Source organism: Pelophylax lessonae (genome assembly GCF_965119305.1).
Source record: "Pelophylax lessonae genome assembly, chromosome: 13".
NCBI lineage: Eukaryota > Metazoa > Chordata > Amphibia > Anura > Ranidae > Pelophylax > Pelophylax lessonae.
Window position 1 is genome coordinate 49037333 of NC_138780.1, and position 27983 is coordinate 49065315.

Here is a 27983-nt window from a genome sequence, read left to right on the forward strand (position 1 = left end):
CCAAGAAGCCCATGGTAACTCTGGAGGAGATTCAGGGATCCACAGCTCAGGTTGGAGAATCTGTCCACAGGACAACTATTAGGCTCAGTTCACATGTAGGCGTTTTGGGGCGTTTTTGGGGAGATTTTCTGCTCCAGGATCAGCTCTCAAAACGCCCAACAAGACAAATCCTATTCATTTCAATGGCCCCTGTTCACATCTGAGCGTTTTGACGCTGTGAGCAAAACGCCCAATGCTCAAAAAAGTACATGAGCTTCTTTTTGGGCAGATTACAGGCGTTTTCCATTGGTTTCTATTCAATTTAAAAACGCCTGCACAAAAAACGCCTGTAAAAACGCCTGTAAATCGCGGTAAAATCGCGGTAAAAATCGTGGTAAAAACCGCGCGAAAACGCTACGCTCAGGTGTAAATGTAGCCTTAGTCGCGCACTCTACAAATCTGGCCTTTATGGAAGAGTGGCAAGAACAAAGCCATTGTTGAAAGAAAGCCATAAGAAGTCCCGTTTGTGAGAAGCAATGTGGGGGACACAGCAAACATGTGGAAGAAGGTGCTCTGGTCAGATGAGACCAAAATTTAACTTTTTTGGCCTAAAAGCAAAAACGCTATATGTGATGGAAAACGAATACTGCACATCACCCTGAAAACACCATCCCCACCGTGAAACATGGTGGTGGCAGCATCATGTTGTGGGGATGCGTTTCTTCAGCAGGGACAGGGAAACTGGTCAGAGTTAGTGGGAAGATGGATGGAGTCAAATACAGGTCAATCTTAGAAGAAATCCTGTAAGAGTCAGCAAAAGACTTGAGATTAGGGCGAAGGTTCACCTTCCAGCAGGCAACGGCTAGAGCTACAATAGAATGGTTTAGATCAGCATATTCATGTGTTAGAATGGCCCAGTCAAAGTCCAGACCTAAATCCAATTGAGAATCTGTCACAACACTTGAAAATTACTGTTCACAGATGCTATTTTGCAAAAAAATGGGCAAAAATGTCCCTCTCTGGATGTGCAAAGCTGGTAGAGAAATACTCAAAAAAATGTGCAGCTGTAATTGCAGCAAAAGGTGGTTCTACAAAGTATTGACTAGGGGGGCTGAATACAAATGCACGCCACACTTTTCAGATATTTGTAAAAAAAAAATTGAAAACCATTTATCATTTCTTTTTACACTTCACAATTATGTGCCACTTTGTGTTGGTCTATCACATAAAATCCTAATAAAATACATTTATATTTTTTGTTGTAACATGACAAAATGTGGAAAATTCCAAGGGGTATGAATACTTTTTCAAGCCACTGTAAATAAAGACTTGTATTCAAGTGTATTGAAAAATGTTTTCGCCTGTTCCACTGGCTGACTGATAATCAATTGTTGTAAACAGGAGAGGTTTACTTAGGTGTGAAGATTTGTATACAGTTTCTAAGGATGCATTCACACTTGCAGTTTTAAGATTTAATATTTTTAATGAAGTTTTCCACAAGGCACATACTGTAGGCATTGGCCAGATACAGGCATTCCCCGTTTTACGTACACTCACTTTATGTACATTTGTGAGTACGGACACAGCTTGGTCAGCTTGGCATTGCACTACTCCCGAATTTTAACATTGGCGTCTATGGGAAATCTTGGTCAGCTTGACATGGCACTGCTCCCAAACCATAATTGACAAGGATACCAAACTTAGGGAGCACTGAGAGGGGACCCAGGACTACAACATATCCTATTTTGTGGTTGGCCAGCTTGCCTAGGTAATCTACCATGTCATAGTCCTGGTTCCCCTTAACATGCTCCTCAAGTTTGGTGTCCTTGTCACTTATGGTTTGGGAGCAATGCCATGTCAATCTGACCAAGATTTCCTATAGAGCTAGTGTATTTACATGCATTGAGAAGTGAAAAAAGGTATTGCTTCACTTTAAGTACATTTTCATTTTACATACATGCTCTGGTCCCATTGTGTACTTAAAAGTGGGGTATGCCTGTATAGGAGCAGGTGAGAGTCTGCAACACGGGCGGAACATACTGCAAACAAACAATTGAGAACATATAGTTGCAAGCTTACATACAGTGCATTTGGAAAGTATTCACATTGCTTCACTTTTTTCACTTTTTGTTATGCTACAGCCTTATTCCAAAATGGATTAAATTCAATGATTTTTCTCAAAAGTCTACAAACAATACTCCATAATGACAACCTGAAAGAAGTTTGTTTGAAATCTTTGCAAATTAACTAAAAATAAAAAAAAAAAATCACATTTCACATAGGTATTTACAGCCTTTGCCATGACACTCAGAATTGAGCTCAGGTGCATTATATTTCCACTGAAACAGTTCCACTGGCACCCACCTGTCTATATAATAGCCCACAGTTAACAGTGCATGTCAGAGCACAAACCAAGCCATGGAGTCCAAGGACTTATCTGTAGATCTCGGAGATAAGATTGTATTGAGGCACAGATATAGGGAAGGGTACAGGACAATTTCTGCAGCATTGAAGGTCCCACTGAACAAAGTGGCCTCCATCAACCGTAACTGGAAGAAGTTTGTAATCACCAGAACTCTTCCTAGAGCAGGCCGTCCAGTCAAACTGAGCGTTCAGGGGAGGGAGGTGACCAAGAACCCGATGGTCACTCTGACAGAGCTCCAGCATTTCTCTGTGGAGAGGGGAGAACCTTCCAGAGGAACAACCATGGGGGATCTCAAACAATTTTTACTATGCACTGGCAGTTTTTACCAAACTCTGCACAGTTTACCACCTTGGTCCAGTTTAATTGTGTAGTGCGGGTGCTCTAAACCAGTGGTCCTCAACCCTGGCCTACAGGGCCCACTAACAGGCCAGGTTTGCAAGATAACAGAAATACATCCCAGGTGATATCATTTGCTGCTCAGTGATTGCAGTACTCTAGTCTGCATCTCCCCAAGGTAATACTTAAAATCTGGTCTGTTAGTGGGCCCTGAGGCCCGGAGTTGAGGACCACTGCTCTAAACCATGCCTGGGAACGGTTAAGAATTTCATGCCCAGGACCACTTTGAAGAAAACAGTACAAGACCACAAGTGAACTGTGCGGGACCACCTCTTCCGAGTGAGTACAAACCGTGTACAAGCCAAAAACTCTCCATAGATGAATGGCTACAGATGCAGTGATCACTGTCTGGTTTGGTTGGCAGAGGTGATGTTCCAAGTGTGCCCAGAAACACTTCTTCTACAGTCCAGCGTGAGTGGGGTGAGAGGGGATTGGGAACAATTGAACTTGGTTCAGTTCAATTATGCCCAGTGTGTGTGCATCCTACGGGTGAACAGACACTAGGACCAGTAAAACTGAATCATGCCCAAGTTCAATTCTCCCCCCTTCCCACTGGTCTGCACTCACACTGGACTGTAAGAAAGTGTTCCTGGGCACAATTTCAAGTGGGCACACTCCTCTGCCAGCCAGACCAGTGACCTGTGCATCAGTACATTGCCATCTATAGAGAGTTCTGTGCTCTGGCACACTGATGAAAACTGTACTAGACCACAAGTAAACAATGCCCAAGTCCACCTCTTCCTGCATGGCACGTTTAACCATCCCAGGGCACTGTTTGGAGTACTCCCACTACACAAATGAACCATACCAGGGTGGTGAACCGTGCCCGGGAACGGGTAAAATTGCCAGTAAGAGTGCACCCTTAGAAGAGGTCATTTCAGTTGTGGTTCACTTGTGGTCCAGTGTTGTTCACTTCAATGTGAATGCAAACTATGTCTGAGCACAGAACTCTCTATAGATGACTGAGTTTAAAAACAGGGATGACTGTGGTCTGGTTGGCAGAAGTGATGATGTAAGCGTACCCAGGAACACTTCCTAATAGCCTAATGTAAGTGCAGACCAGTGGGGGAGTAGGGGGTCAATCAAACCCCAACACACTTCAGTTTAACTGGTCCCAGTGTGAGTACACCATAGGTTGCAATCCTGCGATAACAATGTCCAGCTCTAATGCCAGTTCTCAGCCTCTGTCCTCACCCACACATTAATATTACCCCCCCCCCCCAAAAAAAAAGTAATGCAGATAAAACATTAAGCTCCCAATTAAAGAAGCAACTGTCCATGTCCTGTCCAGTGTGTGAAAGTTTTTTCCCACTGTGAGGTCAAATGGTGTTATGGTGACCATAAAAATCCTCACCCTTGATAACCATTTAGTCTATAGGAAGAAGCAAGCGCCAGCTGATCAATAATTTGTATTTTTGTTTTTTTGGGCAAAATTGAAGGATTCATTTATATCAGTCAGGCTGCTGTTATTTTGAGGAGTGCACCCGCCCCGGCTTGTTCCCTGGGAAGTCTGTGCGTGTGACCGGCGGACCCGATGTCCACCGGTCACTCGCAATCGTCCGCCATGAAGGGAGAAAGGCAGGCGGCTGATGTAAACAAGCCGCCTGTTATTCTCCCCTGTGTAGGAATAGTGATCATACGGTTCTACTATGTAGGACCGTTGATCTCTGTTCTTACACCAGTAGCCATGTCCAATCACAGTTAGAAGCACGCCCCTAGGGACACACTTAACCCCTCCTTCCCCAATAAAGTTAACCCCTTCCCTGCCAATGTCATTTTGCAGTAACACTGCATATGTATAGCACTGATTACTGTAGTAATGTCATGGTAACCCCAAAAGTGTCAAAAATGTCAGTCAAGGGTCCGATCTGTCCGCCGCAATGTCGCAGTACCGCAAAAAAAAAAAAAAAAAAAATCGCAGATCGCCGCCATTACACGTTAAAAAAAAAAAACACCAAAAATGACAGAAATCTTTCCCTTAGTTAGTAATAATTTTTGCGCAAACCAATCAAAATACGCTTTTTGCAATTTTTTTTTTTACCAAACATATGTAGCATTAAAACAAATTGGCCTAAAATGTTAAAAAATTTTGATTTCTACATTTTTTTTTTTGGGGGGGGGGGGGGAATTTCATATAAAAAAATGTGAAAAATATTGTTATTTTTGCAAAATTTACGCTCTTTTTTTGTTTATAGCGCAAAAAGTAAAAATCAGAGGTGATCAAATACCACCAAAAGAAAGCTCTGTTTGTGGGAAAAAAAGGACGTCAAATTTGTTTAGGTACAGCGTCGCACGACCGCGCAATTGTCCGTTACATTCACGCAGTGCCGAATCGCAAAAAAAACCCCTGGTCGGAATGGGGGTAAAATCTTCCGGGGCTTAAGTGGTTAAATTTTTTTTTTTGAGAATGTCATAGCAGAATGTGAAAAATATTGTTTTTTTTTTTTCCAGAATTGTCGCTTTTTTTTGTTTATAGCGCAAAAAATAAAAATCACACAGTGGTGATCAAATACCACCAAAAGAAAGCTCTATTTGTGGGAAAAAAGGACATAAATTTCATTTGGGTACAGCGTCGCATGACAGCGCAATTGTCCGTTACAGTAACGCAGTGCCGAATTGCAAAGTGGCTAAGTTTGCCACTTTGTAATTCTTAGCCACTTAAGATTAATGAATCTCAATCTTGATTAAGATTCATTAATCAACAAGCTTGATTAATGAATATAATAAGTTTGGCAGAATGGAGCTTTGGAACTTCAAACCAACAAAATGCAATGTACAGGAACTTTTATTTTAAAAGAGCCCCCCCCCCCCCCCCCAGCAGTAAATTTCTGCTGATGGTGAAATGTAAAGTCAGCAAATTCATTACTTATAATAGAAACTCACCAATCATTTCTCCTTGCTCATGAACCATCATACCCAAGTCTTTAAATATTTCATTAATTCCTCGAATATCTTCCTGTTGGAAAAAAAAAACAGAAATGTTTCTATAAATTACACAGTAATTGTTTGCTAAATGATGGCGTTCCTACCTAAACATCACATTGCATAAAATCCACAGAACATCAGAACAAATTTCCAATACACACCCAGTTTCCTACCCTTATGGGTCAGTGATGGGATAAAACAAGAGCCTGTCAGGACAGGTCCTATGGCCAATGCCATTGCTCTTTTTTTTTTTGAGGATGCAGGCTATGGAAATATCATACTCGTCCTTCCTTCATGAAGTCAATGATCTATGACACTAATTTCAGGTCAGATATTATTTATATAGTGAAATCAGGATTAGGAAAATAGCCTGAGTCTACACCTTTAGGCTGCATTCACATGTCAGCGTATAATCGCGGGCAGAACCGCCGCGGTTCCGCCCGCGATTCGGAGATTTATTGCAAATCGCGGGACGCCTAGCGTTGCCCGTTGATTTGCAATAGCCCCCCAAACGCCGAGCGATGTTGCCGCGATTTACGCCCGCCGAATCGCGGCAACATCGCGCAAACAAAATCGCGGGACGCAATACGCTCCAAAGAAGCTCTTGTACTTTTTTGGAGCGTATTGCGTCCCGCGACTTTGTTTGCGCGATGTTGCCGCGATTCGGCGGGCGTAAATCGCGGCAACATCGCTCGGCATTTGGGGGGCTATTGCAAATCAACGGGCAACGCTAGGCGTCCCGCGATTTGCAATAAATCTCCGAATCGCGGGCGGAACCGCGGCGGTTCTGCCCGCGATTATACGCTGACATGTGAATGCAGCCTTAGGCTCCGTTCACATGTAGGCGTTTTGGGGCGTTTTTGGGGAGTTTTTCTGCTCTAGGATCAGCTCTCAAAACGCCCAACAAGACAAATCCTATTCATTTCAATGGCCCCTGTTCACATCTGAGCGTTTTGACGCTGTGAGCAAAACGCCAAACGCTCAAAAAAGTACATGAGCTTCTTTTTGGGCAGATTACAGGCATTTTCCATTGGTTTCTATTCAATCTACAAACGCCTGCACACATATCGTGGGAAAAAATCACGGTAAAAATCGTGAAAATGCTACGCTCAGGTGTGAACGTAGCCTTAAACACAAATCCGCATTCACATCTTCTGTATGCGTGTTCTAACAGGTTGCATTTAAGTGGTTCTTCATATTCAAGAGAATACATTGTTACCTAAAATGGATAAGTATTACATAGCATTATAATAATAATATTATTATGAATATCTCAAATTCATTTAAAATGTATTTTCACAGTCAGCTAGAGAATCTTCTTTTGTGCCTAACAAAGTGTCTGGCAAAATGTATCCTTAAAGCGGAGGTAAACTCGACTTTTAAACTTGTATCTTTATAACAAGTACAGCTAATATCTCTTAAACTTACACTCGTTAGGAGATATTCACAAGCAATACTGCCAGTGACGTCACCGACGTATGCGCTCTGAAGGGACGGCATACCCGTGCCGTACCTTCAGAGCCCCGCGCCGGAGCCGAGGGCTCCTGAGTACATGTGTGGGAGTGACGTCACCACGGCTCAGACAGCAGGATCCTGCGAACCTGGAGGGAAGACCGAGTGAAGATGGGAGCACTGGGGATCCATGACAGCACTGTGCGGGAGGGATCCGCTTTACAGGCAAGTCTGTCATAATGTGCTAGTATGCGGTGCATACTAGTACATTATGACATAACCCTGCAGGGGGACTCACTTAATTTTTAGGTCAGTGGTGGTTTATTACCGCTTTAAGAACTGGACTTCAAGCACACTATATAGGGTTACATAGTTACATAGTAGTTGAGGTTGAATAAAGACAATAGTCCATCTAGTTCAACCTGTGTAGGTGTGTGTGGCTGTAATCATCTCTCACACCCCTGAATGTTCTGATCCTTGAGATGTACGTCTAAGAGTCTTTTGAAAGCCACCATACTTCCGGCAGAAACCACCTCTTGTGGTAGAGAATTCCACAATCTTGTAGCCCTAACAGTAAAGAACCCCCCACGTTGCCTGAGGTTAAAACGTTTCTCCTCTAATCGCAATGTATGCCCTCGAGTCCTCATGCATTCCCTTCGACTGAATAGCTTTTTTTATAATCTTAGATCCCCATTGAGATATTTATAAATTGCTATCATGTCCCCTCTCAGGCGTCTCTTCTCCAGGGAGAATAAATCAAGCGATTGCAGCCGCTCTTCATAATCAAGGTCCTCCAATCCCCTAATCAGTTTAGTTGCCCTTCTCTGGACTCTCTCCAGCTCCAACACATCCCTCCTGAGGACTGGCGACCAGAACTGGACAGAATACTCCAGATGAGGTCGGACCAGAGTTTTATAAAGTGGAAGGATTATAGTCTTATCTCTGGAATACATCCCTTTCTTTATGCATGCTAATATTCTGCTGGCTTTGGCAGCTGCCGCTTGACATTGCATGCTATTGCCTAATCTATCCTCAACCAAGACTCCCAGATCTTTCTCCATTTTTGATTCCCCCCCTAACCTGTATTGTGCTTTTATGTTTTTAGTCCCCAAGTGCAGTTCACGACGAAACAATATCAAACTTAGGGGTATATCAGAAGATGTCCAACCTGCAGAGCTGCAGCAATTTGCAACCACCTTATATAGAGTGGAAGGATTATAGTCTTATCTCTGGAGACCAAGTGCCCAACTAGGAGACCCAAGGAATAACATTATGTCACTCTGATTTGCAGACATCACTGTCATTCTGTCTAGAGTGGGATTAGCCAAATGGTTCTCAATTACAGAAACAACACATAAAACACTTTAATGACAGTTAATCTCTACCATATCAAACCCTTGCTCAGTCAGCCCAAGCTGGTCAGTCTACTGTGTGCTTTTAGTCCAAACTGAAATTTGTGAAGACCTAAAGAAGAAGTCCGACCAAAGCTTTTTTGCCCTAATTCTCCCGTAGATCACAGAAGTAAAGTTCATTCTGCACCCCTGCAACCAATTTTCAGCCAACAGCAGGCTAGAGCCCGCTGTCAGCTGATGTCAGTTTGGGGGTCCAGGCTCTGGAAATATCCCAAAAATCGTAGTAATAACCTTTTGCACTTAGGTGTGGTGCTAGGAAAGTGTAACACTTTCTGCTAGGCTGGCAAGTAGATATGATGCTGAAAGTCTTGCTGCCCTCACAGGACAGAGTATTCTCGTATGTACTACAAACAACAACATAAAGGGGGCGCACCGACCGACCTAGTGCATTAACAAAATAACAATTTATTAAGAATATGATAAAAGTATTCTATGAGTTTCGAGGGTCAAGCCCTCTTCTTCAGAGCCAAAGAGTCTCTTTGGCTCTGAAGAAGAAGGCTCGACCTTTGAAATGCATTAGCCTTAGGATGCTATGAGGGCTTCCCAAACCACTGGCTGAGTACTGTGGACCTGGAGGTGGTCTCGTCTGCATCCTTTTACATGCCAATGCATGTCATGAGTTTGTAAGTAAAATACTCTTTCATATTTCTCATAAATTGCTATTTTGGTAATGCACTAGGTCGGTGCACCCTCTTTTTGTTGTCTGGAAAGATTTCGACTTTAGTATCGGGATCCACTCAGATAACCGGACCAGCAGCTGGCTTGGATACTGAGCCAGCAGCTCCTGCCCTCTCCACAGCCTAGTGCTCCAGTAAAGGGCAGAGCACAGAGTCGGTGACTGACCGTCACAGGCTCTCTGCTCACTGAAGGCTGAGAACTGAGTGATCAGCGGTCTTTGATCGCTTAGTTGTCAGCCTTAGAAGAACCTCTCCTAGGGGAGTATAATTTTTTTTTTAAAGAACCCCATACTTCTCTTTTAAGTTGGTTACTCATAGTTCAAATTTTAGCAGATTCCTGTAAAATCCAAGCTGCAAGTGGCCCTGCCAACATGAATAGGCTTGACAAACTTCAATAGAGAAACATGCCTTTTAATTGCAGTAAATATGTTTTGTGCTTTGTTATAGAACAGGGGGTCGGGAACCTTTTTGGCTGAGAGAGCCATGAACACCACATAGTTTCAAATGTAATTCCGTGAGAGCCATACACTATATTTCAGGGGTCGGGAACCTTTATTTAATATTCATATTCATGGGCCGCAGCTATACAGTGAGTAGATGGAGCCGTGTTAAAAGTGCCTGGAGTCCGGTCGGAAGAGAGCAGAGCAGGCAGGTATGCAATAAGGCCGGAGTGGTGAAGCGCCTGCAGGCCTGCGAGTGATGGAGGCGAGTATAGGCCCTGAGAAAATGGCGGCCGGCCTCTGCAGGCCTCAGAAGTGGATGTGAGAGGCAGCTCCCACGGGTCCCCGGGTGTCAGAGGGGAAGGAGGTCTGTCGGGGCAAAGGGAGCAGATGGCAGGTCTCCTTACCGGGCGGTGATTGCCAAGGCCCTCAGATGCACAGCACGCGAGCCGGCGGCGGTACCGCGAGTAGGCCGCGGGGTCCGTAGCGTGGCAATCCGGTCACTCAGAGACTAACTGAGGGTAGTGGTGGGTAGCCCACAAAGTGTACCGTCGATGGGTGCAGAAATCTCCTTGGCACCGGGCACAGCTACGCGGATGACACTGGATTGAGTGGTAGACGCGGCGGAGCTCTGGGACTACACATCCAGCTCGGCTCACGTCGAACACGCCCCCCTTTATTAAAGATTTGTCTGCGAGCCAGATGCAGCCATCAAAAGAGCCACGTCTGGCTCGTGAGCCATAGGTTCCCTACCCCTGTTATAGAATATCTCTGCTGGATGAATACTTGCTTCCGGTTTCACCCATTTTTTTAGATATTTTATGACATTTTATTGTCTGTAACAATTCTTATTTGTTCCTTTGTGACAAAAAAAAAAAAAAATAGAAACACACCTCAAGTTGAAGTATTGAAGACTCCCGCTCTTCTATAAGCCTTAGGTCATCTTCCGTAATGTCATCTTCTTGCATAATCTGCGACTGGCTCTCACTGTAATACAACATCAGACGGAAGTTAATATATTGCTAATATTTGGATAATATTCTCAAAAGAACACAGTAAGGCCCCTTTCACACTTGTCAAGCGACTTGTCGCATGACAAGTCGTTCTCCATGATTTCCAATGAGTACCGTTCATATCTGTACGACTTCCAGTCGCAACTACTTCAAGTTGCAACGACTTCAAAGTATTCCCTGCACTACTTTTGGCCGATTTCAATGCGTTTTGAGGTCCAATGACATAGGCATTGCTTCAAGTCCAGTTAAAATCGCGTCAAAATCAAAGTAAAAGTGCGCGACTTTTAAGATGCACAAGTGTGAAAGCGGCCTAAATGACAAGTAGAATTTAAACAAATACATTTAAAATTCAGCTATATGACTGCTAATCTTTGGATAATCTTCTCAAAAGTACATAGCAAATGACAAGTAGATAAATCTCATTTAAACATCCACTTTATGATGATTACTATAAAAGCACAGGAAGCATTTATTTAATTGTAAAGTCAGATTAGCATGGTAATACAATAATCAATAAAGCATCAATAAAATCGATAAATATTCAATAAAGCAAGCAGCACAGCTAAAAATTTATTTATTTATAGCCATAATCCAGGTTAATAAATTGTTCCATTAGAGAACTTTGCAAGAAAACTAATAGTCAGGCTGGCCATACAAAATGGGGTCAGATCATTTTTAAGCAAACCTGACCATAAATAGATAATTTTCCATTAACTATGAACCCTTACTGTCCCAAACACTTCAAATTAGCTTTTCATATTTTCTTTTAACCACTTGCCGACCGCTCACTCGAGCTCTACTGCGGCAAAGTGGTTAGTTATCGTCCAGCGACGTAGACCTACGTCGCTGGACTCCTCCCCTTGTGGGCGGCGCTCGCGCGCCGCCGGAGGCTCGCTCCCACTGTTTTCAGTCACAGCGGGAGTCGGGCCAGGGGAGGAGCAGCGGCGATCGCCGCTGCTCTTCCCCGATCGTCGGGGAATCGAGTTTGGAGATCCGCCCGCTTGTGTAAACAGAGCGGGCGGATCTCCTAAGTGACAGACAGTGACAGATTGCAGGGTTGAGCATAGCTGAACTTGCTATCTGTCCCTGTGTCACTCAGTCACCTCCCCCCACACACGTTAGTAAGCACCAGGCATACATTAACCCCTCCCTCTCCAATAAAATTAACCTCTTCCCTGCCAGTGTCATTTTTACAGTAACAGTGAATATTTATAGCACTGATTACTGTAGTAATGTCACTGGTAACCCCAAAAGTGTAAAAAATGTCAGTCAAGGGTCCAATCTGTCCGACGCAATGTTGCAGTCCCACAAAAAAAAAAAAAAAAAAAAAAATCGCAGATCGCCGCCATTACTCGTTAAAAAAAAAAACACCAAAAATGACAGAAACCAATCAAAATACGCGTATTGTGATTTTTTTTACCAAACATAGGTAGCAGAAAACAAATTGGCCTAAAATGTAAAAAAATTTTGATTTTTACATTTTTTTGGGGGAATTTCATATAAAAAAATGTGAAAAATATTGTTATTTTTGCAAAATTGTTGCTCTTTTTTTGTTTATAGCGCAAAAAGTAAAAATCGCACAGGTGATCAAATACCACCAAAAGAAAGCTCTGTTTGTGGGAAAAAAAGACATAAATTTCGTTTGGGCACAGTGTCGCACGACCGCGCAATTGTCAGTTAAAGTTGCACAGTGCTGAATCGCAAAAAGTGGCCCAGACGTAAGACAGCAAAATCCTCCGGTGGTAAAGTGGTTAAGAATACAATCTTTTTTTTTTCCAGCCTAGTGGATTCCCTTTTAGTAGAGCATAGATGGTTTAGAACCTCTATCAAATTTTTACTGCTGCTCATGACCCAGACGCAAGATGATCACTACCCATGTTATCAATGAGACACAAATTGAGGATAAATCTCTGCAATGGGGACATGGACAGCAATAAAAATCTGACCGGCATTCTAAACTTTTGATGCTGTATTGAAAACTAACAAAGTTTTGGTGGGAGTTGTACATTAGGCTCACTCTCCTTTCCCTCTACTTACAATAAAGCTGGCCGTATACTAGTAGATCTTCAAAATGAACGTTCATATGAAAATTCTCAGTACATTCAAAGTTTTGATGAATGTTGTTCGAAAGTACTTAAAAATTCCATTTGCCTTTAACATTTAATTTGAAACAAATAGACTTTCCTAAACGAAAACCACTAACAATGTTAGAAATGAATATACAGTAAAACCTTGGATTGCGAGCATAATTCGTCCTGGAAACATGCTTGTAATCCAAAGCACTCTTATATCAAAGCGAATTTTCCCATAAGAAATAATGGAAACTCAGATGATTCGTTCCACAACCATTTATTCAGAAAACCTTCAGTTTATAGTCCATATAAAAAGATTATAGCAATGTGATAGGTTGTGTAACTATAAAATGTCTATCCACAAATGGCGCCTCCACAAGGGGATTAGAAGCAAAATCCAGCAGGAGCTACAGAGTATAAAAGAGAAGAGAGGCGCCTCTAAGTGTAGCAGTATGGTTACATTTAATGAAGGTACAACATTTAGCAACTCACATGGTTGATGATTAAAGAGGCACATCTAAGTATGCAGGCATCCGGGGTAAAGCTGTCCACATAGACCATCTTCTAAACCACTGGCTCTCACCGATGTCAGTCTGCAATTGTGATTGGGAAGACTACCCTGCAGTAGAGTGATCTGAAAGCGAGACTTTGAATCGCTCGTGGTGCGCAGCGTGGAAGAGTGTGATGAAGATGGCTGTGCAGAGGATGGTCTATGTGGACAGCTTTACCCCAGATGCCTGCATACTTAGATATGCCTGTTTTATTCATCAACCATGTGAGCTGCTAAATATTGAACCTTCATTAAATGTAACAATATTGCTACACTTAGAGGCGCCTCTTTTATACCCAGTTGTGACATAACGCTACTTGTATATCAAGACATCGCTTGTATATTAAGTCAAAATTTATTTTAAAAATTTGCTTGTCTTGCAAAGCGCTCTCAAACCAAATTACTCTCAAACCAAGGTTTTACTGTATTCAAGAAACATTTTCCATCCAGGTCCTTCAAATTTTCTCATCACTGCAGTCGGAAAAAAAAAAATGATGTTTCGACCCCACTAACAATTAGAAAATAAAAAGAACGTTTCTAAAAATTTCAAACAAAATTCTACTTTTTGTGTGGCCACCTATAGAATGAGGAGCACTTTCCACCTGACCTGTCACATGACATGTTTCTAGTTCCTAGTACAATCTATTGTACGTCCTTCAGTATAGAACATTTCCAATACGGTTAGGCTAAAGACTTCAAAGTTAAAAAAAATCCCTGCCCCACACACACACACACGCATTTGATGTTTGGAAACAAAGAATGGTATATGTGGGTAATCATCGTTTTATGGAGAACCTCTAAGAACTGCCAAACAATCAGCACAAAATATTTATAATAGTTTTTTCAGCCTTACTTATTCCAGTTGACCAGTGCGCCATCTCTGAGACCATCATCTGCCCCACCAGCCTAATGTGTAGAAAACAGGAAAGAAGAAACATCTGTATGAATATACAAGCTTTGCATTTCAGTTGTAAAAATCTGCTAACAATCCACATGTCAATTCCAGAAGAAAATGGTGCTATTAAAATTGGTGATCGACCAATATCGTTTTTTTATTGCACATATCGGTATCGATATTTTTCGTACATTAGAAAAATGTTTTTCCTTTTTTTTTTGACAGGTACTCTTGTGGAGGGATCTGGGGGGTCTAAAAGACCCCAAACCCCTCTGCACTTAAAAGCATTCAAAACTCCAAGTCATGACATCACTTCCGTTTTTTTACTCGGAGACCTGATCAGAGCCAAATGCGGCTTTGATCGGGTCTTCTCTTTGGCGGCCATGCAGGCTGGTTGCCCGTGTCTCTCGGTGGGACAGGAGACCCGGGCGAGCCGCGGAAGGCGGTGGGAGGGGGGGGGGGAACATCCCCTCCCACTCCTTGTAATGACAGCGAGCGGCTTCTCAGCCGCATTGGTTGTCAATACATGACAGCCGACTGTTGGCTATGGACCCCGGTACCGGGGTGATGCCTCTAGCTGCAGGCATCACTCCTGTACAGCACTTTCCGAAATATCGGCAATATCGGTCACCTTGGTGGCCAATTTCGATATATCTGGTAAAGTGCATATTGGCCCCCAATATATCGGTTTTGCCGACAATCAATCAATCCCTAATTAAAATAGAGGCAGAATTTCAAAATCCTAGTTATAAAAGAAAATATTTTTCAATTTTTTGCAATTCCAGACAAGAAGCGAAAGCAATCACTGAGCTAATAATACTTTTAAGTAAACACAATAAACTATACTAAAATAAAGAAAAAGTTTCAAGAAGGCTTTTTATGTAAGAATTAGCATTTTGCAGAAAATATGAGGTAATCACGCTTGCATAGGGAAGTGCCATCATCCCTTTACTATAGCATTTAACAAGAAAGTAGACAACTTTAGTTTAGAATAAAACAGTGTCCCAGCTTACTTACCAGCCAGCCTGCAAAACAACCAAATTGGTCCCATCTAACAGTTTACACACATTTGCAAATATATGAGTGCATGGATGCACTGGATGCCTTTGCTGCCATTGTGCTCTTGCTGGGCATTACAAGGGTCCCTGTGACTTTAAGCAGGGGTGGGCTCCCTCCAGGCATACCTGCCCTTAATCTATCTATTCGCATATGTGCTCCTACTATGGAGGCCCTGGAAGGTTAGAGTTAATCCCAGTACACACTAGTAGTTATTTTTCGTTCAACCCAGCATGGCTAAATGAAAAAAAAAAAAGTCAGCTCAGGAGAAGCAGCTGTACTAACTATCCCACATTAGTACAGCGATCTACCCTGCTGTTCTATTGTGTTCTGACAGGGGGCCATTTGCTAAAAGCCCTGATCGGCAGACTTTTTTTTGGTCATGACCCCTCGACAGAGGCCAGCCCAGTACATATACGTTGGCCAGTTTCTACTGAACCGGCCGATGCCACCTGACATTTGGCCCATGCGTGGTAGGCTTTAGGACCGCAGTATTTACAGAGGTCCTTTGGTGTGAGTACTGCAGATTACGCCTATATGTGTGCAAACAGAGCCCTCTTTTTTTACTGTAAACTGTTAGACAAGGCCAATTTGGTTGCTTTACAGGGAAATATTTTGTTTTGTTTATAATGTACATTGCCGTTCCATGTGAACCTTGCTGCAAAGGCCAGTTAGAGGTTGGGGTGGTTACCACTTTTTTGTACAGTTAAAATAAAATGGTACACTATGCTGGGATCATATGAACTGAAGCGATGAAAGCAGGTGTAATATCCACTCACATAGTAGGAGTTCACTCTCAGCGTGCAGGGTCCGCCGGGCTGTGCCGCTTCCGCATTCCACCGGTCTGAACCACCGCTGCCGGAAGTGACGTACTGACGCAATAAGCCACGCCCTACGCGTTTCGTCACTACGGCGTTATCTGGAGCGGACCCTGCACGCTGAGAGTTAACTCCTACTATGCGAGTGGATATTACACCTGCTTTCATCTCACACATGCTATACTACGCAATGGAGGCTATTTTTTGTTTCAGCAAATGAGGGGAACCAAGCCAAACAAGACAAGAGTGCGGTAAGCAATTACACCCAGTGGGGATCCACGGGTTGCTATAACCTACTGTATAAATACCTTACTGTACACTTGATACACTGGCTCACAACAAGCACCAAAGCACTTTGTATTAACCAAGTGGTGACACTATATGGTTTCATTGTATGCACTATATGCACCTTTATGATGGTATGATTTTAGTGCTAACATTGCATTGGTTTTAAGACGGATTGCTTTTAAAACGGGTTGGTTTTAAAACGCACGGCACATATTTTAAAACGCATAGCACAGTTTAAAAACGCACAGCACACATTTTTTGGTGATAGCGCCTAGCACCAATAACTTTGCATTTTCCCATTACATACTGCCTCAGTGGCAGGTTGGCGGTAGCTCATCACCATTCCTAAAAACTACCACTATTAACATACTGAAAACTCCATAGCGCTGGCATTTACCCTCAACCCCCATATGAGCTGAAGGTCATAGAAAGGGTGATTACTCTGTTGCAGAACTGTACAGTACATGACATTTTTTTCTGTTGCTAGCATCAGATGGAAGGAGAATACGAGAAGGTGTGGATCGAGAAAAGTTAGGAAGAGTGGGGAAAAGAAGGAGTAGTGGAAGTGAAGAGTGGAGGTATAAGGGGGAGAAGGGAAAGAGAGAGGAAAGAGTGGAAAGGAAAAAGAAAAAGAAAGGTACGAGTGGAAGGATTTAGAGGCAAGGAAACAATAAAGAGTTGGGGGAGGAGTGGAAACAAGATGGTCTGTAGGGTCAAGCCAGGTACATGGCATCCTTGGTTTTTTTGGAGAAGAGTTTCGGAGTGAGCGAAGGTAATGATCTATGTTCATATGGTGATTGCATTCTAACCATGGGAATCATGTTACTAGACAAACTTTGACAAAACAATATTTAGGCAACACTTCGTTATGGCTTTCAATTGCCAGCTGAGATTTGAAGTATTTGGTGCTTAGATCCTTCACTTTGATCATAGCTTTTAGTAGGAGTCTGGACACTTGCAGAGTGCATGAAAATTGGCAAATACTCTTATTATAAGTGGATTCAAAAGGAACCAAGCATAGAAGAAACTATTACCATGATCCTGGAAGGACTCCAAAAACCATAAAGCTGAACAATGATGAAATGCAAACATTGTATGCTCAATGATATTGCCAAGTCTAGAGGCTTAAAGTTTGGAAGGAGTGATAGCAAAGACTATACCTCTGATGTTTAACTTACAGATAGTCTGGAACCTGCGCGGACTCTGGCCACAAACGCTTTCTCCTTCTCTGCAGCTTGTCTTTGAATTTTCTGAAAGTTTGTAAGCGCAGAGCTGAACTCATTCAGGAGTCTGTCTTTTTGCAGTTTTCTCTGTCTCTGCCAAAGAAGGAGCACAAAATGTTATAAAAATGCATTCAAAATATCTACTGTACAAAAGTTCACCATTTGGCACAACATTTTCTTACAGATCTTAAACCCCCAATTACCCTTTTCAGGTTTTAAATGAGGAACTTTACCCACTTTGACAAAAAATGAAAAGTTAGCAACTAGAAACACTATAGCTGCCAACGGTAAGCAAACGTACTTACCAAGGAGTCCAGCGCTGTCTTCCTTTAACCTGAAGCCTTTACAGGCCCATTTGAATCCCAAGCCATATGGGATATGGGAGGCAGCTATGACTCACAGCCTGCAACCTACTGTGCCAGTTTTTTTGAAAAGTTGATGGCTGCACTGGACTGACCTGCTCGATAAGAGGGTCTGTGGGTGGGTGGTAGGTGAGAGAGGGCCACTCAGAAATTAACTCCCAATCATCTGGCCCGACTGGATGAAAAAAGACAGTGGACCCTTGTTAGGGGTCTGGTCTGCTACCTTAAGATACGGCCCAGTGTTTGTTTCCAAAGATTCTATCAGGGACGTCCCTGATGATGTTAATTATAACGAAACATGTTGGGAGGAAGTTAGCTGCCTGATGCAAGTGCCATATTGGAGGTCGGCCATTTTGTCAGTTGGAAACAAGTCTATGCCATATTGTGATATGCTTATGTTTTAACCACTTGCCGACCGCCGCAAGTACATATACTGCGGCCGTCAGCCCCTCACAGGCAAAGTGACTTATATATACGTCACTAGCCTGTGAGGCTCTGGGGAGCGAGCGCACGCCGCCGGAGGCGCGCTCCAGCGCGGTCACGGACCCCCCCGCGCGTGTGACCGGCGGACATCGGTGTATTATTCGTGTTCGTCCCGAATAATTGGATTTTTGTTACCCGAACACGGACCCGAAAACTTTACTGTATGTTCGGGTAAAAATTTGTGTTCAGTCATTTTATTTCCGGGTTTTGCATGCATTGGCGCGCTTTTCATGGCGGGCTTTCAACAGCCAATCAACAAGCGTTTAACTGGTGTGCCTAAGCCATCCCAGCCATGCCTACAAATGTATTAGTAGCTGTGATTGGCCGTCTGAAGCATGTGACCAAGTCTTTATAAGTTCGAGGCAGCGCCGCTGCGGCGTCATTCTGCTGTGTACTAGTTCAGGGACAGAGCACACATACGTGCTGGCTGCTGATTAGGGACAGACAGGCAGGCAAAACTCATTTGTGTCCGCATAGAATTGAGGGACAGGTCGGAGTGTGTTAGGCAGGGCGAGTTGTAGGCATTTTAGGGCGAGGCTGCTGCTGATTTTTAGGTTCAGTGTGTGTCCAGATAGAAATGAGGGACAGGTCGGAGTGTGTTAGGCAGGGCGAGTTGTAGGCATTTTAGGGCGAGGCTGCTGCTGATTTTTAGGGTCAGTGTGTTCTACAAACTACAATCGATATTGCTGTGTGGGGTGGGGTTTGCAGTCACCCGATCTACGATCATCATCTTATCAATCCTTTTAGGGAGAGAGTCTGCTGATTTTTAGGGTCAGTGTGTTCTACAAACTACAATCGATATTGCTGTGTGGGGTGGGGTTTGCAGTCACCCGATCTACGATCATCATCTTATCAATCCTTTTAGGGAGAGAGTCTGCTGATTTTTAGGGTCAGTGTGTTCTACAAACTACAATCGATATTGCTGTGTGGGGTGGGGTTTGCAGTCACCCGATCTACGATCATCATCTTATCAATCCTTTTAGGGAGAGAGTCTGCTGATTTTTAGGGTCAGACAGTGTGTTCTACAAACTACAATCGATATTGCTGTGTGGTGTGGGATAGGAGATAGGCAGGTGTCAGTGGTCCACATCCATTTTGCTGTGTGTGGGCTGCAGTCAACACAATCTTTTTGGGGTGCAGTGAACACAATCTTTTTGGGGTACAGTGAACACAATCTTTTTTGCCCATTGAGGAGGAGGGAGAAAAGTGTTTTTCTATCAGGCACTGTGTGCAGCATTTTTCCTTCAGCTGTGCTGAGTGACTGATCATACACTGCTGTGTTCAGTTCACATGTGCTAATATTGAGTGGTTTCAGAAATCATACACTTTTTTTATATTCCACTATTCAATATACAGCCTTGGGTTAAAAAAAAATTAAATTGTGGCCTGCAGCAGAGCTGAATGATATTTGGGGTTTTTGGGGTTCATCTCATACTTCTGAAGATTTGAGGGTGCTGCCTGTTCCATACTCCTCCTACTCCTCATTCAGCCTTTTAGGGGTACAAACAATAGTAATTGGGGCCTAGTGTGGTTTTGTTCCGCTATTCAATAAACACCTTTCTAGGGCAAGATCATAAATTACAGAAATATGAGGAGACCGTCAAATAGGGGCCGTGGCCTGGGTCGTGGTGCTGCTGGTAGAGCTCCTGTTGCAAGGAGAGGACGTGGTCGATCTGTGCCAGCTACACGCACAAGTGAAACACCTTCCACAAGTGTGAGTAGGCGACAGAACCTGCAGCAGTATTTGGTAGGGCATAATGCGCCTCTAGACGTGATGAGGCCTGAAGAAGTACAGGCGATAGTAGATTGGGTTGCTGACAGTGCCTCCAGTTCCTTCACATTGTCTCCCACCCAGTCTACTGCAGAAAGGTCAGAGTTGGCACCTGCAGCCAATGTCCAACCGTCTTTCACCTCACCCCCTTGGAAATCAGGCAAGCAGTCTGAGCCCCAATCCATACAGCAGTCTCTTCTTCTTTTTGAGGACTCGGTCAGCAGGGTTTCCCAGGGCCATCCACCTAGCCCTGCCCCAGAAGTGGAAGAGATTGAGTGCAGCGATGCCAAACCACTTATTTCTCAAGATGAGTACATGCAAGGACCATCGCAGCAAGTCTCCGATGATGACGAAACGCAGGTGCCAACTGCTGCGGCGTTCAGAATTGTGGAGACCGACAAGGAGGGCAGGGGTGAAGACTGGGTGGAAGATGATGTGGAGGACGATGACGTCCTCGACCCCACATGGAATGAACGTCATGCAGGTGACCTGAGTAGTTTGGAGGAAGAGGCGGTGGTCGCACAGAGCCACCAGCACAGCAGAAGAAGGAGCAGGGTGCAGAAGCGGAGCGGCCGTGCCCTAGACACTACGCCCGCTACTGCCCAACGCAGCAAGGGAACGAGCGCACCAAAGTCAGCTCAAAGGAGTTCTCTAGCGTGGAAGTTCTTTAGAAAATGTGCTGATGACAGGACACGAGTGGTTTGCACCCTGTGCAATCAGAGCCTGAAGCGAGGCATAAACCTTCTCAACCTGAGCACAACCTGCATGATCAGGCATCTAAGTGCAAAGCATGAGCTGCAGTGGAGTAGACACCTTCAAAACCAAGAAACGTCTCTGGCTCATCCTGCTTCCTCTTCTGCTGCAGTCTTGGCCGCTCCAGCCACATCTGTAGTGATACCGGCATCTGCCACCCCGCAAACAGAGGATCTGTCAGCAACACCACCACCTGGGTCACCAACCATCTCCACAATGTCCCGTGGAAGCGTTCAGCTTTCCATCTCCCAAACACTTGAGAGGAAGAGGAAGTACCCCCCTACCCACCCGCGATCACTGGCCCTGAATGCCAGCATTTCAAAATTCTTGGCCTTTGAAATGCTGTCATTCCATCTGGTGGAGACGCACAGTTTTAAAAACCTTATGTCGGTGGCTGTCCCACAGTATGTCGTGCCCAGCCGCCACTACTTTTCCAGGCAAGCCATCCCTTCCCTGCACAACCAAGTGGGGGAAAAAATCAGGTGTGCACTGCGCAACGCCATCTCTGGCAAGGTCCACCTAACTACCGATACGTGGACCAGTAAGCACGGTCAGGGGCGTTATATCTCCCTAACGGAACACTGGGTAAATGCAGCGGCGGAAGGGCCTGAGGCGGATAGCAATTTGGCGCATTTCCTTCCACCACCGAGGATTGCAGGGCGCTTCAGTTTGCCTCCTGTTCCTAACTCCTCCTACTCCGCTTCCTCATCCTCTACCGCCTCCTCATCCGGACAGCGTAACACCTTCACCACCAACTTCAGCACGGCCAGGGGTAAACGACAGCAGGCAGTTTTAAAACTTGCCCGTTTGGGGGACAAACCACACACCGCGCAGGAGTTGTGGAGGAGCATGGAACAGCAGACAAATGAGTGGTTGCTGCCAGCGAGCCTCAAGCCCGGCCTGGTGGTGTGCGATAACGGGCGAAATCTCATAGCAGCTCTGGGCCTAACCGGTTTGACGCATATCCCTTGCCTGGCGCATGTGCTGAATTTGGTGGTGCAGAGGTTCCTTAAAAACTACCCCGATATGTCAGAGCTGCTGCAGAAAGTGCGGGCCGTCTGTGCGCACTTTCGGCGTTCTCACCCTGCTGCTGCTCGCCTGTCAGCGCTGCAGCGTAACTTCGGCCTTCCCGCTCACCGCCTCATATGTGACGTGCCCACAAGGTGGAACTCCACCTTGCACATGCTGCAAAGACTGTGCAAGCAGCAGCAGGCCATAGTGGAGTTTCAGCTGCAGCACGCACGCGTGAGTCGCTCTATGGAACAGCACCACTTCACCACCAATAACTGGGCCTCCATCCGAGACCTGTGTGCCTTGTTGCGCTGTTTTGAGTACTCCACCAACATGGGCAGTGCCGATGACGCCGTTCTCAGCTTAACTATCCCACTTCTACGCCTCCTTGAAAAAACAATTCTGGCGATGATGGAAGAGGATGTGGCACAGGATGAGGAGGAGGAGGAGGAGGAGGATGAAGAGGTAACATTTCCAAGGCTTTCAGGGCAGTCATTCGCAAGGGGCTCCGAGGGTGGGTTCCTGCACACACAAACGCCAGGGACACAATTGTCCAGCAGGGGCACAGTTCTGGAGGATGAGGAGGAGGAGCTGGAGGAGGAGATGGAACCATGTTCACAGCAGGGTGGCACCCAGGCCAGCTCATTGCCATCACTGGTGCGTGGCTGGGGGGGATACAGAGGACACGGACGATACACCTCCCACAGAGGACAGCCTTTCGTTGCCTCTGGGCAGCCTGGCACACATGAGCGATTACATGCTACAGTGTCTCCACAACGACCGCAGAGTTGCCCACATTCTAACTTGTGCTGATTACTGGGTGGCCACGCTGCTGGATCCCCGTTACAAGGACAACGTACCGTCCTTAATTCACTCACTGGAGCGCGATCGCAAGATGCGCGAGTACAAGCACGCGCTGGTAGACGCGATGCTGCTGGCATTCCCACCTGACAGCGGGGCCACAGTGGAAGCACAAGGCAGAGGAGGAGGAGGAGGAGGAGGAAGAGGTCGCCAACACAACCAGGGCACCGCCAGCACCTCAGAAGGCAGGGTTAGCATGGCCGAAATGTGGAAAAGCTTTGTCAGCACGCCACAACAAACAGCAGCACCAGCAGCTCATATGGAACGTCTTAGCAGGAGGCAGCATTTCACCAACATGGTGGAGCAGTATGTGTGCACACGCCTAGACGTACTGAATGAGGGGTCTGCCCCCTTCAACTTCTGGGTCTCCAAGTTGGGCACATGGCCTGAGCTTGCCCTTTACGCCTTGGAGGTGCTGGCGTGCCCTGCAGCCAGTGTATTATCTGAACGAGTATTTAGCACGGCTGGGGGCGTTATCACAGACAAGCGCAGCCGCCTGTCCAGAGACAATGTGGACAAGCTCACGTTCATTAAAATGAACCAGGCATGGATCCCACGGGACTTTTCCGTACCTTGTGCAGAATAGCGATGGATACCGACCTTACCCAGCCATTGTTCCATTTTTGCTCTTTCTCACTCTTTTGGGGTGTACCCTCATTTAAAATTTGTGAAAAGAAGCAGTGTTGGCTACCTCGTCCTCCTCAAGGCCAGATTAACGTAGGGGCTATTGGAGCTGCAGCTCCAGGCCCCTACCTTTATATAGGCCCCGGGTTGGCCATATTCACTGTTACCGCTCTTCTGTCACTTGTAAACACAGAAGTCTGGCTTCTATGCTCGCTTCCCCAGGCAGCTCCCTCAGAACCTCCCCACACAGCACGAAGGCCGGACAAGGAGGGACAGTTGCCGATGCATGGATGTGTTTATGGGCTTCAGAGACAGCATCCCATGTTGAATTAGGCATGCATGGCTGCACCCTTCCTCCTCTGGGTGCATGCCAAGGCACGGCCCTTAAGGCCCTTCAAAATCCTCAGCACCAAGCCCATGATGCTCTTAATCCGGCCCTGGTCCTCCTCCACCACCGCTTCCACCTACACCGCCCATAGGTGTGCGCAGCCTATTGCATTAGGGTGTGCACCCCAAAGTTTAAATACACATGCATGTGTTTGCCTACATGTACATGGCCCTGATACATTACTCTCCCTGCTTGCAAAGTGAAATAGAGCAGAGCAGGTCCAAGGGAGATCTTTCCCATCTCCTCACTGGCAAACAGAGCGATAATGCTATGTGCCCTAGGTGATTAGGGTGTGCCCAGGCACATCCGGCACACCCTGTGCGCACGCCTATGAGACCGCCACATCCACCACCACCTCAACCTCCCTCCTACTCCATATGGGCCTCGTCCTTCAGAGATGAAGAACATTGTTTTATTTTTCTGTTTTTTTTTTTGTTGTTTTAAGTTATTTCCCTATCCACATTTGTTTGCAGAGCACTTGCCATGCTCTTAACTACGTTTTGCTGCCATTTGCAGCAGTCTAGCCCTTTCCATTGGTGTTTTAGAGCCATTTTAGTGCCTGAAAGTTCGGGTCCCCATTGACTTCAATAGGGTTCGGTGTCCGGGAAAAGTTTGGCAAAAGTCCGGGACACGGGGCCCGGACTTTTTTTTAAAGTTCGGCTGAACCCGCCGAACACGGACATCCAGGTGTCCGCTCAACTCTAGTGGTGAGCCATTTAGTGCTCATAATCATATCCGGACTATGCTTTTATTTTTGCCATTTGTGTTTGCTTGTTTTGATGAGACCAATAAAGGCCATTTACTGTTACAAGCCGCTGGCTGGTGATCTCGGGCTGTCAATAATACATAGCACACAGCCATTGATTGCGATGGGAGTCTGAATGTTGTACCTGTGGCTACATTTGCTCAGTTTGACAGGTGGTGCCATGGCATGTGAACAGTTCCCTCCAGCTCTATGGTAGGCCTTAGGTGGTGGGGGTAAGTAAAATCAGGACTAGACCACCTGCTTTTACCGCTCCCTGTCTGCCCTTGTGAAAGAGCCCTTATGCTGGCTTTTGCTATGTGCATTATGAACATTCTCTTACAGCCATGTGCATGAAGGTTAACCACTTCTGGATCGTAAGGATTTGCCCCCCTTAACGACCAGGCCATTTTTTGCAATTCGGCACTGCGTTATTTTAACGGACAATGGCGCGGTCATTCAATGCTGTACCCAAATAAAATTCATGTTCTTTTTTTCCCACAAATAGAGCTTTCTTTTGCTGGTATTTGATCACCTGTGCGATTTTTATTTTTTGCGCTATAAACAAAAAAATAGCGACAATTCTGAAAAAAAAAAAAAAACATTATTTTTCACTTTCTGCTATATAACATTCCCAAAAAAAAAAAAAAATCAATACTATTTAACATTTTAGGCCAATTTGTTTTCTGTTACACATTTTTGTTAAAACAAAAAAAAATCCCAATAAGCGTATTTTGATTGGTTTGCGCAAATGTTATCACGTCTACCAACTACAGGAAAGATTGTTGTAATTGATGTAATTTTTATTGTTTGTTTTTTTTTTACTAGTAATAGCGGCAATCTGCGACATTGTGGCAGACAGATCGGACCCCTGACATTTTTGGGGGGACCAGTGACATTACTACAGTAATCAGTGCTAAAAAAATGCGCTGTTACTGTAATAATGACACTGGCTAAGGCGTTAACACTGTGGGTGATCAAGGGGTAAATGTGAGCCTAGGGGAGTGATTCTAAGTCTGGGGGGGCGTGGCTTGTGAAATGATCATAGAGACCTGCGATCCTATATAGAAGGATCACAGGGGCTCTATGATCATTCCAGAGAGAAGAACGGTCAGCTGTGTTTACAACAGCTAACCGTCCTTCTCTCTCAGCGGGGAGCGATCGCGGGTGGCAGGCGGCAATCAGAGCCGCCGCCCCCGTGCATCGGAGTCCCCGCTGCCGAGTGGGGGTGGGAGCGCTCGCCCCCTAGCTGCAGGCTCGTGACCGAAGTATACCTATGGCGGTTAGCGCAGGAGGGCCAGCCTGCCACAGTATTTCTGCGGCGGGCGGTCCGAAAGCGGTTAACAGAGAAAGTTGATCCAGGGAATATCCGATTGCCTCTCGGAGGATCAGGAAGGAATTTTTTCCCCTGCTGTAGCAAATTGGATCATGATTTGCTGGGGTTTTTCGTCTTCCTCTGGATCAACTGCGGGTATTGGATTGTGTATATGGGATTGTATGGTTGGGTTTTCTTTACTGTTTTTATTTGTTTTTTTTTTATTGGTTGAACCAGATGGACTTGCGTCTTTTTTCAACCTGACTATGTAACTATGATGTTTACCTGGTTGAGCTATATGACAGAAGGGAATGAATCGCAAAAATGGCTGGACAAATCACAACTTCTTTGACTATATATATATATATATATATATATATATATATATATATATATATATATATATATATATACAGTGCCTTGCGAAAGTATTCGGCCCCCTTGAACTTTGCGACCTTTTGCCACATTTCAGGCTTCAAAGATATCTTTATAAAATAAAACTGTAATTTTTTGTGAAGAATCAACAACAAGTGGGACACAATCATGAAGTGGAATGAAATTTATTGGATATTTCAAACTTTGTTAACAAATAAAAAACTGAAAAATTGGGCGTGCAAAATTATTCAGCCCTTTTACTTTCTGTGCAGCAAACTCTCTCCAGAAGTTCAGTGAGGATCTCTGAATGATCCAATGTTGACCTAATGACTAATGATGATAAATAGAATCCACCTGTGTGTAATCAAGTCTCCGTATAAATGCACATGCACTGTGATAGTCTCAGAGGTTCGTTTAAAGCACAGAGAGCATCATGAAGAACAAGGAACACACCAGGCAGGTCTGAGATACTGTTGTGGAGAAGTTTAAAGTCGGATTTGGATACAAAAAGATTTCCCAAGCTTTAAACATCCCAAGGAGCACTGTGCAAGCGATAATATTGAAATGGAAGGAGTATCAGACCACTGCAAATCTACAAAGACCTGGCCGTCCCTCAAAACTTTCAGCTCATACAAGGAGAAGACTGATCAGTGATGCAGCCAAGAGGCCCATGGTCACTCTGGATGAACTGCAGAGATCTACAGCTGAGGTGGGAGACTCTGTCCATAGGACAACAATCAGTCATATACTGCACAAATCTGGCCTTTATGGTAGAGTGGCAAGAAGAAAGCCATTTCTTAAAGATATCCATAAAAATTGTCGTTTAAAGTTTGCCACAAGCCACCTGGGAGACACACCAAACATGTGGAAGAAGGTGCTCTGGTCAGATGAAACCAAAATCGAACTTTTTGGCAAAAATGAAAAACGTTATGTTTGGTGTAAAAGCAACACAGCTCATCATCCTGAACACACCATCCCCACTGTCAAACATGGTGGTGGCAGCATCATGGTTTGGGCCTGCTTTTCTTCAGCAGGGACAGGGAAGATGGTTAAAATTGATGGGAAGATGGATGGAGCCAAATACAGGACCATTCTGGAAGAAAACCTGATGGAGTCTGCAAAAGACCTGAGACTGGGACGGAGATTTGTCTTCCAACAAGACAATGATCCAAAACATAAAGCAAAATCTACAATGGAATGGTTCACAAATAAACATATCCAGGTGTTAGAATGGCCAAGTCAAAGTCCAGACCTGAATCCAATCGAGAATCTGTGGAAAGAACTGAAAACTGCTGTTCACAAACGCTCTCCATCCAACCTCCCTGAGCTCGAGCTGTTTTGCAAGGAGGAATGGGCATAAATTTCAGTCTCTCGATGTGCAAAACTGATAGAGACATACCCCAAGAGACTTACAGCTGTAATCGCAGCAAAAGGTGGCGCTACAAAGTATTAACTTAAGGGGGCTGAATAATTTTGCACGCCCAATTTTTCAGTTTCTTTATTTGTTAAAAAAGTTTGAAATATCCAATAAATTTCGTTCCACTTCATGATTGTGTCCCACTTGTTGTTGATTCTTCACAAAAAATTACAGTTTTATATCTTTATGTTTGAAGCCTGAAATGTGGCAAAAGGTCACGAAGTTCAAGGGGGCCGAATACTTTCGCAAGGCACGGTATG

At 44.7% G+C, this 27983-nt stretch overlaps 1 protein-coding gene across 1 annotated transcript in view; it reads right to left on the reverse strand.

The window, feature by feature from the left end:
• STX7 (syntaxin 7) overlaps positions 1-27983 on the reverse strand; it is a 59399-nt gene that overhangs the window by 8645 nt on the left and 22771 nt on the right. The window contains exons 4-7 of the mRNA XM_082275682.1: positions 17577-17714; positions 14195-14247; positions 10600-10693; positions 5684-5756 (exon numbers count right to left, since the gene is read on the reverse strand). Of these exons, the coding sequence (XP_082131808.1) occupies positions 5684-5756; positions 10600-10693; positions 14195-14247; positions 17577-17714 (358 nt within the window). The remainder of the gene's footprint in view (positions 1-5683; positions 5757-10599; positions 10694-14194; positions 14248-17576; positions 17715-27983) is intronic.